This window comes from Acartia tonsa, chromosome 12 (assembly GCF_053477335.1).
Source record: "Acartia tonsa isolate MP-2025a chromosome 12, ASM5347733v1, whole genome shotgun sequence".
NCBI classification, from domain to species: Eukaryota; Metazoa; Arthropoda; class Copepoda; order Calanoida; family Acartiidae; genus Acartia; species Acartia tonsa.
The window spans coordinates 7,143,626-7,160,569 of NC_137271.1; the positions used below are offsets into that span (position 1 = coordinate 7,143,626).

At 36.5% G+C, this 16,944-nt stretch overlaps 1 protein-coding gene across 1 annotated transcript; it reads right to left on the bottom strand.

Moving 5' to 3' along the window:
• Positions 1-123: 123 nt before the first annotated feature.
• LOC145333492 (proteasome inhibitor PI31 subunit-like) lies at positions 124-16,944 on the bottom strand. The gene is made up of 9 exons (XM_080178644.1): positions 16,858-16,944; positions 16,397-16,465; positions 15,927-16,021; positions 15,456-15,562; positions 14,562-14,656; positions 13,968-14,049; positions 1,606-1,679; positions 784-847; positions 124-379 (listed from the first exon to the last, which is right to left on the bottom strand). The coding sequence occupies exons 1-9, from the start codon at positions 16,919-16,921 to the stop codon at positions 124-126; spliced, it is 906 nt and encodes a 301-aa protein (XP_080034770.1). The 5' UTR covers positions 16,922-16,944.

A 16,944-nucleotide genomic window follows, 5' to 3' on the forward strand; every position in this document is an offset into this window, starting at 1 on the left:
AAAAGTAGCTTTGCTTATCTAATAAAACTTTGAAAAATTAAGGAAATTAACATGATCTGATTATTATAATAAAATAAGGAAGCTTTCAAAGAAAGTTAGTTCCTCTGCTATTTTTATTTATATTTACATAAACATGTCATCATTATCCCATCCAGGTGGTCTCATTGCATCTCCAAAGTGTCTCCCCCTATTTCCCCCACCTCTAGGAAACATCCCTCCCCCACCACGACCCCCTCCAAGCGGCCCACCCCCAATGCCTCCTCCAAAAGGACCTATTCCTCCACCCCCCATGGGACCCATACCCCCACCACCTCCAAGGGGACCAAGAGGTCCACCCATTCCTCCAAAATCTGGATCAAGAGGGCCAACAGGATCCCATCTTAATAAAAAACAAGAATGTGATAAGTAAGTGTTGCAAAACATGAAAATAACCAACCAAATAACGACATTTTAATAACAGTCTGACAATAGTTAACCAAATGTTTCTTCAGGACAAATTTAAATAATTGTAAATTATTTCAAACAATATTAAATAAAATTAAATGTCCACTGATTAATTATACTTAACTCAAGTCTCTCATGCTTACTAGCTAGAAAATTTATAAAAAGAATTCTATCTATTATAGCAGCTAAGTAATACTCATTCCAACAGAGAACTATTGAGGAACAATTTTTTAGACAACTGAATTGTTAAGTAGTTAACAAAATGTTTTTAGTATTACATACATCTTTGTCTGCCTGGTTCTACTAATAGTTAATTCGTTAAATGTTGATTGTTCATACCTTGGTCTCATGGGAGGTCCACTTTGTAAAGGATCCATTATCATTCCTCCCCCACCCATTCTTCCTATATAAAATAAATTAAAACACAAAAAATAAATAGAGGGTAGAGGTGACTTAAAACTAACAAATTTTTTTTTGTAAATATGCTTTTGTATGCTATTGCTTATATATGAAAAATTAAAATGCTTAGAAGGCTAGGTAGTTGTTTTGACTCATAAATATAACTTTCTTGATTAGTCAACAGTGATTATAGGCTTTATCTTTGGACTGAGAGGATAGGTTATTAAAGATAAAATCATTCTTATATGATGAATTTTCTCAAGTTTTAAGATTTTTTGGATAGGCCTCCAGGTTCAGGAGCTACAGGCCTCCAGGTGTTCTCTGGACAGGTAAAAGTAACAATTAAAATATTTTTAAGAGATAGAGGTTATATATTAGAAAATATATGCATCTTTTTTCTTCAAATATGTAAATGACATTCAAAACGATGCATATTTTGTTTTGTAAGTTAACCTCTAAATCTTCAAAAAAAACATTTTTTATTTTATTTTTACCTGTACAGAGACCAATTGGAGGCCTGCAGCTCCTGAACCTGTAGGCCTGCAGCTACTAAACCTGGAGACCTTCCCCCCCCCCCTTCTTGTATCTTTTAGGTAATTGAAATCCCAAAAATGTAGTTATTTAAGAAATCTTAAATTAACAATATATTATTTAAAGGACATTAAAGAAAGATAGATAAATAACAAATGAATGAACGGGTGGAAGTAGGATATACCTTTATAATTATAGAGAAGCTACGCTATTTCAAAAAAAAAAAATTACCTAAAGGATCTAAATCAGAGCCACCAACCCTAGGTGGCCAAATTCTTTCACTGTCAGGTGGATTCTGATCAACTCTAAATATTATCAATAATACCTATGCGATTTCAATCAATTCAAGGGGGAGGGGGAGTTTGTACATTTGTACAAGTTAAGCAAGGATAAAACACCACCTAAAATCCAAAAATTTTAATTTCTGAGATAATTTTTCAAAGAAATCGAGCTGATTTTCTTAACTGAAACATTTCACATAATTGAACTAAATAGCAACTACAGATTTCATTTTGGCACTTTCCTTGTTGCTTACCCCCCTCCCCCCTCAAATATAAAAGTTTTAAGTTCTGAGCTTTCAGCTCCTAGAAGAAAAGTGCCAAAATTCAATTTTCAATGTTTTAGGACTCAGGAGGTAGATCCAGACATATAAGAATAATAGATTATACAAAAAGAAATGGATTGAGAACTGGAAAAACGGACCAGTACAAAATTCATTTCCTAGAAGTGTACAAACTCCCCAACCCCGCCTAGTATATAAATCAACCATACAATATTTCATATCCTTCCAGTTTAACTGACAGACAAAAGTTAGTTAAATAGAACAAGACATAGGGTAAAGCGGGGCGAACTTTGTGTTTTTTTCGGTTTTTTGAACCTGCAAATCGTAAAAATTATTTTTTTAAAATGGGACCAAGACCAGTAGAAAGATCTCGGAAAAGTCGATCAGGTCCTAAAAGGACGTAAACCTAGGACTTTGGGAAGTTTGTCAAAATTGATCTCTAAAACGGCACCGACTTCGCCCCGCCTTGAGGCGAAGTCGGTAGGGCATTTTCAAGCTTCGAAAAATCGATGACGTATTGATTTTATTACAGCATGCCTAAAAGGTAAAAGTTGCTAAATGTAATTAATAGTATGCACAAAAAATTTTATTAAGATAGGTCAATTTTTTTTACCAAAAAAAATAATTTTTCCGAAGTACGCGAAATTTGACTTTTTTTTTCGAAATTTTTTTTGATAAAAAACATAAAAATACTACTAGATAAAATAACTTTTTATGACTTTAAAGGCCTGATCCTTAAAATTCAGGCAATTTTGAATAGATTTGGCCAAAAGAAAATTAGTTCTATTAGCAAAATTTCCTAAAAAAATCAAGTTGAAAAAAGAGAAAAGTTTGGCAAAATCTGTGGTCGATTTTCCAGCTTCAAAAAACCTATGACATATTGATTTAATTACAGCATGCCCTAAAGGTTAAAGTTGCTAAATGTAATAAATAGCATTCACAAATAAATTATGAAGATCGGACAATTTTTTCTACAAAAAAAAATAAATTTTTTCTAAGTACGAGAAATTTGACTTTTTTTCTCGAAAATTTCACTTTTTTATATAAAATTGAAAAAGTTAGTATAAAAAGTGAAAAAACCGAATTCGCCCCGCTTCACTTTTAGTCGATTTAAGAAAAAACTATACAAGCTTTTTTAAAGTTTTAAACGGAAATGGAGAGCCTATTAGATTCTTAATTAGTCCCCTGAAGACGTCTAAGCTCTAGCTCTTACCAGTTTTTGTCCAACTTACCGTTTTTCCGACCGAAGCAAAAAAATCGAAAAAAATTTTTTTTGTCGTCCGACTTAAAGAACCCAATAAGTACCCTAAAAATTCATCTCACAAATTAATAAGGAACAAATTTGATTTAATGTTTTTTTCTGTCAGTGTCAAATGTCCAACTGATGCTGTTTTAGGTGTGGAGAAAATTACCTGCTACCTCCAACTTTTGAAACAACTCCAGAAGATGGATCCAGAATTAGTAAAGTACATGTTTTTATCGTTTGAAATTCATAATTAGCTAGAAAAGACAATAATGGCTACTAATTTCAGACTTTAAAGACATTACCTGGATTCCGTGAACTTGCCGGCATATATCCTCCCGCTGTGGATAGCAAAGAGGAGCTGCTTAGCCAGGCCACGGAAGTTGTAAGTATTTATTTCATATTATGTAAATATTTAAAAAGAAAAAGTAATTTTAGCATTAAAGCAGGACCAAAATGGTCATAACTCAATTTCAATATTTGTTTAAAATCATTGTTAAAAAGTTTACTTTATAAAAAACAGAAAATTGAAAAGATTATATTGTATTTAGAAAATGAAGTTTTCCTGTTACCTGTAACATTTGAGCCCTTAGAGGACATTTAAAGGAATTCTGAGGTTTGTTTGATTATTATACATTTTTTGTTAATTTATGTATTATCAAAATTGCCGTTAATATGCAATATAAAAAAGATTCAAGATATTTCAAAAAATAGAAAGACAATTAAAAGTTATAGTTAATAAAGAATATTTAAATCTTTTAGTTGTACCTGATTGTATCTGGAATCATCTTGTTCTATCTGTATACCTGCAAAAGCCCGAAAACAATAGTGGTTTTTGAGTAAGGTACAATGATTATTTAATATTGAATGAAAATTTATCATTTTAAAGATTTTTGAAAAAGAAAGAAAATAATGTTTTTTTTACTTACCAAGTTTATTTCCTTTTAAGATTTAAAAGTTCAACTTGCAAAGTGTGATGATGAAAAAGCTCCTATTTAAGAAATCTGCAATCCCTGACTAGGTAAAAGTCATTATATTTGTATTTAATTTATAAAATTTGCTAGTAAACTCCGGGTTATATTTTGTAGCACCATAATTTATTGTGTTTTTTGTAGCACCATATTTTCATATATTTAAATTATTTTATTATAATTTGCAATTAAAAGAATATTTTTTTTATGGAATGATCTTTAAACTAGCTACCAAATGCATAAACTTTCAAGAAAATTAATCTTGTTATTTTTCTTTGCAGTTTATTGATCAAGTCCTGGCAAGCCAATCAGCTAAGCCAACGTATATCAACTACCTGAGTGTATTCTTTTTCTACCAATTGTTCAATGCCTATTGCAGAAGACTATGGTAAAGCTTCCTGGTAAAGATGAGAAGAGAATATCTACATCAGATTGAGACTGTATCTAATGACTGAAAGTGGATTGTATCTGAGGTATAAAATTAATCCTTCCCTGGAAATCAGATGTCCTATACCTCGTCCCTGGAATAAAGGAAGCAACAAAACTGGACATTTGACAATCAATAAACTATGGTTCCAAGCTCGGTCAATTATAGCTTGAAGAGTCTAACAGCCACGTTTTAACCTGGAGGACTGAAGGTGGACCTGCCTGGGAGCCCCACCTGGCTGCAGCTGCGAAGCTAAAGCCGAACTAGCCGTCCCTCGCGGGGTTGCTAGCACATCACACTAATTTGCATTATTATATATTATATATATTGTTTTATAGTTGAACTTTTTCTTGCTCAATAAAAACGGCCGTAAAAGCGCCAACCCACTAGTCTCATGCGGTAGCCCGATATATGGCTACCGCCCGTCGGGCAAAATGCAGACGTTAAACCTTGTGGGCCCTAACTTGAGATTGAGACATCGGCAGTTTTAGGGATCTTAAGCGGCATAACTCTAATTTTCCATAAGTCCGCATGATTAAGTAGACAATTCCATGAACCTGAGAAGCTCTGGACTCACAGACCCTGGGCTGGATAACTTGCCCCCATTGCGCCGAGACAGAGCCCATCCCGTAAACAACACTACACCAAGGCCGCCAGTTTCAACGCGCGCTAATTTTGAGTCTGACTTGCCGACGTCCCCCTTTACATCAAGGAGAAGTTTAGCCCGTTCTCCCACTGGCCCCCCACCTGCCGCCAACGTTCCTATTGGCCCCTTGTCTGCCGCCAATCCTACGTTGCGTCCCCTTTCTGCCGCCAGAGCTCCTATTGGTCCTCTGTCCGCCGCCAATTCAACGTCGCGTCCCATTGTTGCCGCCAGAGCTCCTATTGGTTCTCTGTCTGCCGCCAGTTCACCTTCGGGCCCCCTTTCTGCCGCCAGCACCCCCACGCGTTCTGACGTTAGTGAAAGCAGTGGGGACACCCTACAATGGGATAATAGTGTTGAAGAAACAATACTTAGCTCAGATAATCAACAATTTGAAGTTAGCCACACCGTCCGTGTAAAAACCCCCAATATGGTTTATGAAGGGGAAGTAAAACAGGCACTTGCGTCCCTCTGTAAAGCCCAAATCCTTTTTGAAAACCATCAAGAGAAAGGAAATGATTCTTTCAAGTATAAAACCACCGTCCTAGACCGTGCTGTAGAAGATTTAAATTTATCAGCAAGCCTGCTTAGTGACGTCCGAGCTCATTTTGAAACCAACCCGCCCGAGGATAGAAACCTTGTTGAGAAGGCCGGTTCCGCGACAACGCTGCTAAGTGATATACGGACGTTGGTCACTAAACTTTGCGACCACCTTTATGAAAGAAGTATAACTGAACGTGAGGCAGCAGCCGCGCCGCCGCCAGCTATTGCACCAGCAGCCGCCGCCCCTGGAAATCTTCCAACAGGGATTAGGGTTTATCCTGTCAATCCAAACAAAATGAATGATGCTACACGGCAAGTAAAATTAATGAGACTTGAGGCCACCAAAACCACAGACGTCCCGCGTGCTGGAAATGTGGAGGAGCTACTCTATGCCATTACAAACAGGATCCCTGAATCGGACGCACACTTGATGGAGATGCTGTACGATTTTGAAGAGTTACAGAAAGAGACTTTGGAGTTATTTAAGAGGCTTGACACACAAATTGTTGACGCCATGGAGCTTGATGAAGTTGAAACGGCTACAATGCTTCAAGAAACTAAAAATAGTCTTGATAAACAATACTTGCAAACACGCGACTATGTAAAAGAAGCAGAGCTAAGTTTTGGGCTAAAAACAAAGTGTGTCACCAGTAAACATAAGGCCCAGTCCCTGACCGTCCCGGAATTCAGTGGAGAAAAGGGGTTAGATTATTTCACCTTCAAGCAACAATTTATAATCTACGTTGGTTCTATCCCTGACCTTACCAACTCTGACCGTTTGGAATTTTTGAAGAAAAAATGTTTAAAGGGACTCCCTGCCGCCATTTGTCTGCAAGAAACAACTATTGAAAAATGTTGGGACAAGTTATCAGAAAGGTATGGAAACATTCCCATGATCTTTAACAAATACAAGGATGAGTTTTTCCATTTCGGCAGATGTCCTTACAAAGATTCTGAGAGGACAAAACAAGCAGATTGGTTATATAAGGTTCAAGCCAAGCTGCTAGAGGTTGAGAAATTTGCCGAGAATAATGACGTCACAAGCTATTTATATACAAAAAGTGACATTCACACATTGGTCCAACAGCTGTTAAACCGCGAGCGCCAGATAGAGTTGGGACGGCGATACCAAAAATTTAAATCTGGAATGGGTCTCATGGATGAACACAAATGTTTTGATGAATGTATCACTTTTCTTACTGAACAAGTTAGTGACATTAGTTGGCAATTGTCCATGCCCGCAATTTCTCTGCCTGGTGAAGATAAAACTAAGAAGGTGGAGAAGCAATGGAAAGAAAATAAAAAGGAGAAGGAAACTGTCCTCTCTGTGGGTGCCGGAAACAAACCAACTGACAAAAAGACACGGGAGAAAAGTTATGGAAAGGAAGATAAACAAAAAACCCCACAACTCCAACAGACGGGCGACGGCTATCCACCAATCGACGTTATGTGTGGGGAATGTGACGGCATCCATACCCACCTGTATTTTTGCAAAAATTTCTTGGACACGCCTATAAAGGAGAGGGCAAAGTTGGCTACCTCCAAAAAAGTTTGCCATAGATGCCTTCGAATGGACAGTAATGTTGATTTAAATGATCTGCAGTCATGGTGGGACAGGCATGCCAACGACTGTCGAACAGACCACTTTTGCAATTTGGATAATTGTGGTAAAGTCCACCATAGAAGGCAGAGGCATATTTTGTGTTGTAGTTATCATCGTAATACCAACAAAAAGAGGCTTGATAACTTCAAGGCCTCTATTGATAGCAGCAGGCTTCCCAGCGATAACCTTCTGTTTGTTGACACATACACAACATTACCTGACATTGGAAGTCAGGTGACGGCAACAGACCTACCCGCAAATGTTATCCCAGATGTTGAAAACCCTGGTATATTTATGTGTCAAGAGTTAGAGATAACAAAAGGAGGTCCAACTATACAACTTTTTTATGACAGTGGTTGCGGATCTGCCTGTTTGAGCACGAGAGCTGTTAATCTGATGGACACTAGGGAGATTAGGCCTGGACCTACAACTTTAAATGTCGCTGGAGGAAAGTCAATATACTTAGAATATGGTGACCGGCAGTTTGAGCTACCAATGGCCGGGACTGACAAATTAGCCACCGTCAGTGGTATACAAATGGATCATGTCACCACCCAGTTCCCAGTCTGGGAGTTAACTGAGGCCTATAATGACATTGTTAAAGCTTATGGACACACTGTCCAATTGCCAACTGTACCTAAATCTGTTGGTGGTTCTGAAGTAGACTTGTTACTTGGGTCAAAATATAATTATTTGTTCCCTACTGTGGTTGCTACTCTGCCCAGTGGTTTATGTCTGTATGAAAGCAAGTTTGCCGGGATGGGTGGTCACCGTGGAATCCTTGGCGGTCCCCATGAAGCCTGGAGACTAGCTGCCCATGCTGCCAATTTTATGGGGTCAGCAGCATTTTTAACCTGTGAATTAAGAGCCTATCAGAGCCATAAACGTGCATTGTGGTCATCTCTGGACTGGAGTGTTGATATGCCAACAAAAGATATGGATGTTGTTGAAGATACGGCTGGACTGACAGAAACGCAACATTCAATAAATCATGCTAAAATGATGGAAAGACGATACTTTGAGCTGGAAGGTGTTGGAACAGAAGCCCCCTATAGATGTATTAACTGCAGAGGATGCCCTACCTGTAAGAAGGGCAACCAACTGGAGCATCAGAGCCTAAAAGAGGAGAGGGAGGATGAGATAATCAGTCAATCTGTCAAATTTGCACCTGAGGTAAAAAAGGTCGTTGGTACACTTCCATTCATTTGTGACCCTGATGTTGAGCTAGGAGAAAATCATCATGTTGCTTTGGCTATCCTAAAAAGTCAAATGAAACAATTACAGGGAAATCCTGAAAAAAGGCAAGAGGTTCTAAAGTCACACAATAAGTTGGTTGAAAATGGTTATTCCTGTAGAGTGTCAGAACTACCGCCAGAAATACAACTTGAAATGGAAAAGAATAAAGGCTGTTATTATCTGCCCTGGCGAACTGTTCACAAGGAAGGCAGTTTAAGCACACCCGTAAGAACAGTCTTTGATGCATCCAGCAACTCTACCACCGGCAAAAGTCTTAATAACTGTCTGGCTAAGGGCAGTAACAGATTGGAAAAAATCCTTAATCTCTTGGTGAACTTCAGGAGTGGTGTGTATGCTTTCTGCTGCGATATTAAAATGGCATACAATCAGATAAAACTTGACCCAAAGAGTTACAGATGGCATAAATATCTTTGGATTGATGAACTTGACCCGAGTAAACCAGTGGAGGAAAGATGTATGCTAACCATTATTTATGGTGTAATTAGTTCCGGCAACCAAACAACTGAAGGTATTACACAAGTTGCCAATTATTGTAAACTAAATCATCCTGAATATACACTAGGAGCTGAGGTGCTGATAGAAAAGTGTTATGTGGATGATGCCAATGATGCTATGGATACCATTGAGGATAGAGTAGAAGTTATTAATGGTATCAATTTTACTTTGGACCTTGCCAATATGGAAGTTAAAAGTTTTGTCTTGTCTGGACAAAAACCTGATGAAAAAGTCTCTTCAGATGGTGTAAATGTTTCAATCCTTGGCTATACCTGGGCACCAGAGGAAGATGTCCTGTCTCTTGAAGAAAAGCCTTTGTATTTTGGCAAGTGCAAGCGTGGAAAAAGACCTGACCCTGTTAGTGGAGACCTTAAGGAAGCACTTCGTAGATACTTCACTAAAAGGACTATTCTGTCCCTCATTGCTCGCAGCTTTGATCCTTTGGGTTTAGTCTCCCCTGTTACTGGAAACTTTAAGCTTGACTACAGAGAAATAATCGACTTACAAGTAGGATGGGATGATGGTTTACCTGATAAGTACCTGGACAAGTGGGTTAAGAACTTGGAATTGATGCAACAGCTACCGAAGATAAAGTTTCCCCGTTCGGCTGCTGGTAAAGATAGTGTTGATTTGATTATTAGTGTTGATGCAAGTAAGGATATAGCTATTGCTTGTGGTCACGCAAGACACATATCAACGGATGGCGAGGTTACTGTTAAACTAATTGCTGGCAAATCCAAGATTATCACAGGTTCAACCATCCCACGTGCTGAGTTAAAGGCTGCCGTCATGGGGGCTGTATTATCCAAGGTCATAATAAATAACTACAGAGGCAAGATTAATAACACATATTTTGTTAGCGACAGCTCTGTTGTACTTTCCTGGCTAAATCAAGATAGCCGCCCAATGTCCATTGGTGTAAGAAATGCTGTTGTTGAAATCCTGAGGTTCAGTTCCAGGGACCAGTGGTATCATGTTGAAACTGCGTTAAATGTGGCTGATACTGGAACCCGTCCAGGAGTAACAATTGAAGACATTGGTCCAGAATCTGCCTGGCAAAGAGGAAAGGAATGGATGTACCTGAGTCCTGATGACTGGCCAATTAAAAAGGTTCAGAGTATCCAACTGACTAAGGAAGATAAAGAACAGGTTGGAAAAGAAATTAAGTCTATTTCTGTTAATGTTAGCCTGCAGGATGAGTTGACCGCTAGATATGAATATGGCAAGTATGTTATTGACCCTAATCGTTATGGTTGGTGGAGGACAATACAAGGATGCTGTTATTTAAAAAGATTTGGTTTGTGGCTCTTAAGCAAGTCAAAGGATATAAGTGGAAAACTACCAAATAATGTCAATATAAAGGATCGTTTGAGTTCTGTGGAAATTAAAGCTGCTGAAGACTACTTTTTCCGTATCGGAACTGCTGAAGTAAAGAAGTTCACTAAGTCAAAGGACATTTCTGGCACTGTTGAAAGGGACGGAATTATTTACTACACTGGCAGAATTCTTGATGGACAGAATATTTTGGATCCTGAAAATGTTTTCCCAGATCTGCGGCCACTTACATTTGTTAGACCTGTATTGGACAGGTACAGCCCAATTTCATATGCAATTATGAAACATGTCCATGAAAATCTTGTCAACCATAGAGGGACTCAACACACTCTCCTTGAATCCAGATATATTGCCTTCATTATTGGAGGTAGAAATCTGGCGAAGGAAATCAGACTAGGATGCCAGCTGTGTGTAAAAAGAAAGGCCAGACTGTTGGAGGTAAAAATGGGTCCTGTTCATGAAAATAGGATAACTGTAGCACCACCCTTTTTTAACACCCAAGTGGATCTCTGCGGACCATTTATTGCCAGATGTGAGCATAACCACCGTTCATCTGTTAAAGTTTGGGCGGCCATTTTCCGTGACCCTGGATCTGGTGCCCTAGCCGCTCACATCATGCAAGATTATTCAACAGAGGCTTTCTTACAGTGTTTTTCAAGATTCTGCCACAACCACTGTGTTCCAGACATGATCTACATTGATCCAGGTAGCCAGTTAAAGTCAGCGTGTAACAGGATGGAGTTAAATGTGACCAGGTTGACCAGAACATTAAATGGTAAGCATACCATTGGAATCAAGTATCAGGTTGGACCAACAGGTGGTTCAAATTATCAAGGTGTTGTTGAGAGATCTATTGCTGAAGTTAAAAAGCTGTTTTTCTTGACATTTGGTGGAGTTAAACTGAGTATTTTGGCCTATGAAACTGCTCTGTCATTTGTATGTAACGAGTTAAATAATCTGCCTATTTGTACTGGGTCTAAAACCAGCGAGCTTGATCACATTGATTTGATCACCCCCAGCAGATTAATGTTTGGCAGAGCAAGTAATAGAAGCTTAAATTCCCCTGTGTGTGTAGATAAACCGACAAAACTATTGGCTCAATTAGACCAAGTCTATGAGTCATGGTGGAAGGTTTGGACTACTGAGAAGATTGCTGACTACATCCCAAAAGCCGCTAGATTTGACAAGACGACGCAGCAACCTAAAGTTGGAGATGTCGTTGTTTTCTGCAAGTCAGAGGGGGAGAAGTTTGTCGGAAATCAGAATTTTAAGCTTGGGATAATTTCTGAGGTGTTTACCAGCAAGGATGGAGTCATTCGTTCAGTTATGGTTGAGTACAAGAATGCCAATGAGGCAGGCACCCGCCAGACCCGCCGTCCTGTCCGCAACATTGCAATCATTGTCACTGAGGACGAGCTGACACTTCCAGAGATCTTAAACCAAGCAGCCAAGAGAGCAGATTTAATGTACTTGTACAAAGGTGATAAATAAACGTTAATAAACATGTGAATTTTATGTTATTTTTATATGTAAAAACACTTTTATTTGCCGAAGTTTTATTCTATAAAAAACATTCATTCAGTTTTATCCTAATTTTATAAAACCAGTTTTATCTTAATATTATGGAATATTTTACACCATTTTTATTTTAATGTTTTATCCAGTTTTGGGCCATTGTGCCCCGTCAATTTTTGTTAATAAAAATACTATTGCATTTCTTGCATTTTACGTTAGCTGTACACTTTAAATAAGTCTTGAAGTACAAAAAGTAATTTCAAAACTATCAAATAAATAAAAATATTTATGTTTGTAAATGCATAGCAAGAGGGTGTGTCATCACTAGACTATCCCTCAAGTTCTGCCAATAGTTAAACCCGGAGTGAGGTTGCAGGTAATTTTTCTTCCGCCCGGCAGTGTCAAATGTCCAACTGATGCTGTTTTAGGTGTGGAGAAAATTACCTGCTACCTCCAACTTTTGAAACAACTCCAGAAGATGGATCCAGAATTAGTAAAGTACATGTTTTTATCGTTTGAAATTCATAATTAGCTAGAAAAGACAATAATGGCTACTAATTTCAGACTTTAAAGACATTACCTGGATTCCGTGAACTTGCCGGCATATATCCTCCCGCTGTGGATAGCAAAGAGGAGCTGCTTAGCCAGGCCACGGAAGTTGTAAGTATTTATTTCATATTATGTAAATATTTAAAAAGAAAAAGTAATTTTAGCATTAAAGCAGGACCAAAATGGTCATAACTCAATTTCAATATTTGTTTAAAATCATTGTTAAAAAGTTTACTTTATAAAAAACAGAAAATTGAAAAGATTATATTGTATTTAGAAAATGAAGTTTTCCTGTTACCTGTAACATTTGAGCCCTTAGAGGACATTTAAAGGAATTCTGAGGTTTGTTTGATTATTATACATTTTTTGTTAATTTATGTATTATCAAAATTGCCGTTAATATGCAATATAAAAAAGATTCAAGATATTTCAAAAAATAGAAAGACAATTAAAAGTTATAGTTAATAAAGAATATTTAAATCTTTTAGTTGTACCTGATTGTATCTGGAATCATCTTGTTCTATCTGTATACCTGCAAAAGCCCGAAAACAATAGTGGTTTTTGAGTAAGGTACAATGATTATTTAATATTGAATGAAAATTTATCATTTTAAAGATTTTTGAAAAAGAAAGAAAATAATGTTTTTTTTACTTACCAAGTTTATTTCCTTTTAAGATTTAAAAGTTCAACTTGCAAAGTGTGATGATGAAAAAGCTCCTATTTAAGAAATCTGCAATCCCTGACTAGGTAAAAGTCATTATATTTGTATTTAATTTATAAAATTTGCTAGTAAACTCCGGGTTATATTTTGTAGCACCATAATTTATTGTGTTTTTTGTAGCACCATATTTTCATATATTTAAATTATTTTATTATAATTTGCAATTAAAAGAATATTTTTTTTATGGAATGATCTTTAAACTAGCTACCAAATGCATAAACTTTCAAGAAAATTAATCTTGTTATTTTTCTTTGCAGTTTATTGATCAAGTCCTGGCAAGCCAATCAGCTAAGCCAACGTATATCAACTACCTGAGTGTATTCTTTTTCTACCAATTGTTCAATGCCTATTGCAGAAGACTATGGTAAAGCTTCCTGGTAAAGATGAGAAGAGAATATCTACATCAGATTGAGACTGTATCTAATGACTGAAAGTGGATTGTATCTGAGGTATAAAATTAATCCTTCCCTGGAAATCAGATGTCCTATACCTCGTCCCTGGAATAAAGGAAGCAACAAAACTGGACATTTGACAGTCAGTCGATTAGAACATGGAGAAAAATGTCATTTAATGAAGGTGGTCAAAAAAATACCGACTTCACCTCAAAACCGAGATCGCCCCGCTTTACCCTAGTGTCATTAGGTTATAGAATAGTCAGGTCAGTCATTGTCTGCTAAGGAACTCCTTTTGGAGTTCTGAAGTAGCTCTGCTATATAAATCCTAATTCACCTTGGACGTCTGGGCTGTTGTTCTCTGGAACTCGAGGGTCCCTCCTCAATTGTTGACCTTTTTTCTCCCTTATTCTCAGATTCTAGAACAAATAAACAATCTAGATACCTAATGATACTGAAATAGGATAAATTAATCTTTACTGTATTGAATTTGTGTATTGTCTTTAGTACCAGTAAAATTTGGAGGGAAGAAAGTGTTGTAAATGAATTTAAACGTCTTCTCCTCTATTTATACCTATCTTAGCTTTAATATTTACTTTTTCTGTATCAATAGTGGTTGGGGCGAAGCCACTAGTTAAAAGTAATGCATTTCTTGAAAGTTGAACGTTAAATTTGCAGAAGCATTTATCCAGGGTATAATCTTGTCAGAGAGTAATTTTCATAAAGAGAAATTGTGTAAATATCTAGTTTTGAAAACGATTCAATATAGAAGGGGGAAATTCCCTATACCGCATGGGAAGAGCCCCTAAAGGCTATGGGGCGAAGACACGTTTAGAAGTAATGTATGATTTTTAAAAACTTTTTATTATCTTTCTAGATGTACACTTTGATGGGATATCAATATATGTGATTTAAATTGTGTAATAAATACCTTTAAAATTTTGGAGAAGTTGTTCCGCATGTTTATTCAAATCTTCTTTGTTAACAAATGCTTTGTTGTAATCACTTAAATCTTCATCAACATAATCCTGTATTAATTTCTGTTTTGCTTTAGATTTTTACCTCTAGAGGCTAAGGAATTAGAGGCCTATATAAGCCCTTAAGGGAAAGGGGGGAAAGAAAATGAAAAAAAAAATTATTAAAAGGAGAGTATCCACGAACGAGAGCAAGTGATTCTAAGCACCTTCCAGCATTGATCCATAGTAATTTTTTAGTGAATATACTAGGTTTATGTTTAATATTTGGTTTATCAACTAAAAAGTTAGGTTTCACCATGGTTTTATATGAAAAAACTTTGAAATGTTAAGCATTATTTGGTGCAATGTCATCAAATGTTTTGATGAGTTCAAACTGTTGTTTAAAAGCTTTGACACAAAAGTATATTATTTTGAATAAAAATGTATATTTATAAAAAGGGTTGGTAACTTGTAATAGTGTATACAGTTTAATTAATGTACTTTTGCAAAATAAAAGCGTTTGTTGATATTGCATCAACATTCAAAGTTTATTTCATATAAAACCATGGTGAAACCTAACTTTTCAGTCGATAAACCAAGTACCTACCTATTAAACATAAACCTAGTATATTCACTAAAAAAATACTATGGACCAATGCTGGAAGGTGCTTAGAATCTCTTGTTCTCGTTCGTGGATAGTTCCTTTTAGGTTTTTTTAGGGGGGGGGGGGGTGAAGGAATTTTTTTTTCCAGGGGTGATTTCTGTTATGAAGGTATAAGATATTTAAAAAGCAAGACCTGTATACTATATACATTTTTACTTTTAGTTTGATATTTTTAATTGCAATTAAAATGCAGCAAACCATAATTTCCTTAGTTTCGATGGTAAGTTCAGCCAATTTGTGTTCCGGCTGTGTTAGAATATTGATGGATACTGATTCGCCAATCTTCACAACTTTCAACAGAAAACCTTTCTCCTAAATAATAAAAAATAAACATTTTGGATCTTTGAAGGCTGCTAGCAGTCAAAAAGGAGGAACATTTATATCATGACCGTACACGTTATAAGCGGCAAAACTTAAGTAAAACCTCCAGTTTCTATGCTCGTTTTAAAAAAAAAATGTGAGAGTGAGGGGGGGGGGGGGTGCAGTAAGCGTTGGGTTTTCTCTTGGAAGGGTAAAAGTAACCTATAAAAAGCTTCAATGTAAAGGAGAACCATAATGATATTGGTCCAGCGGTTATGGAGATCTTTCGACAAACACACAGAAAGATATCCTGTTATTGTAATATTATTTATTGGTATACTTTATTTTCCCTATCGTACATGTGACAAACTCTGACCTTATCATTCTTGTAGTTGAGTGTATAAACTTCGGGTGTAGCATTCCACCCACCAGGGAGAAGCTCACTCCCCCCACCTCCAGCAGAGGAGGCACCTACAATGAAAACAATTTTGATACGAGGACAGTAACGTAATGTACAGTAAAAATATGAGATATATTTCAGCCAAAAGTATTATAAACAAGGCCAATTATGTCCATAAAAAGCGTAGCCTGAATGAAAAATAATAACAATAAAGTTGACTAAATAAACTGTAAATATAATACAAAAATCATGAAACCTTGTAAGCTTTGTCAATTTTACATGGCAGACAGTCAGACTTTACCTTATTACAGAGTAGCTATGTTAAAAAGGTTTATGATTCTTGAAAGCAAAAAATTCTAAATTCTCGTAAGTAAAAGTCTGACTTTGCTAAGTAATGTAAAGATGGAGGGAGAAAGAATGGGTTTAAGATTGCAAGGATTAGTTACCTTCTCCACAGCCAGTGCAAAGGTATCCTTCTTTGCATAATTTCCAGTGCAGAAATAGGACCAACACATCTATTGAATACAAGAGCTCAAAAATAGAAAAATGGATTTATAAGAAAATTGGATGGTAAAATCAATAATTGACCTTCAACTGTGAAACTATTTCTAGTCCAAGGGTCCCTTGCTAAAATATCGTTAGGAATGGATGTCTTTATTTTTTTTTAAATTTATATTGCTGTTATTAATATCCTACTGAATTAGACGGAATATTTTTTTGTTTGTCCATTAAGACCTCGCTAATCACTGGATTAAATGAATTATTCTTCTTTTAAGGGAATAATCTTTACATAGGTCTCGGGATGTATTAGTTTCGGAACATTGGATTTGGTCCTTCCTGTTAATCTATGACTTTTAAAAAATCTTTTATTAATAGGTATTAAGTTTTGGTTGTTTTAGCTCTTTTCCTGCGGGGGTTTTTAGGTCATTTTTAGTCACAGCAAACAAGGTCTCTAAACCCTGATAGCTCATTCTCTAAACAATCTTTTTTTCTG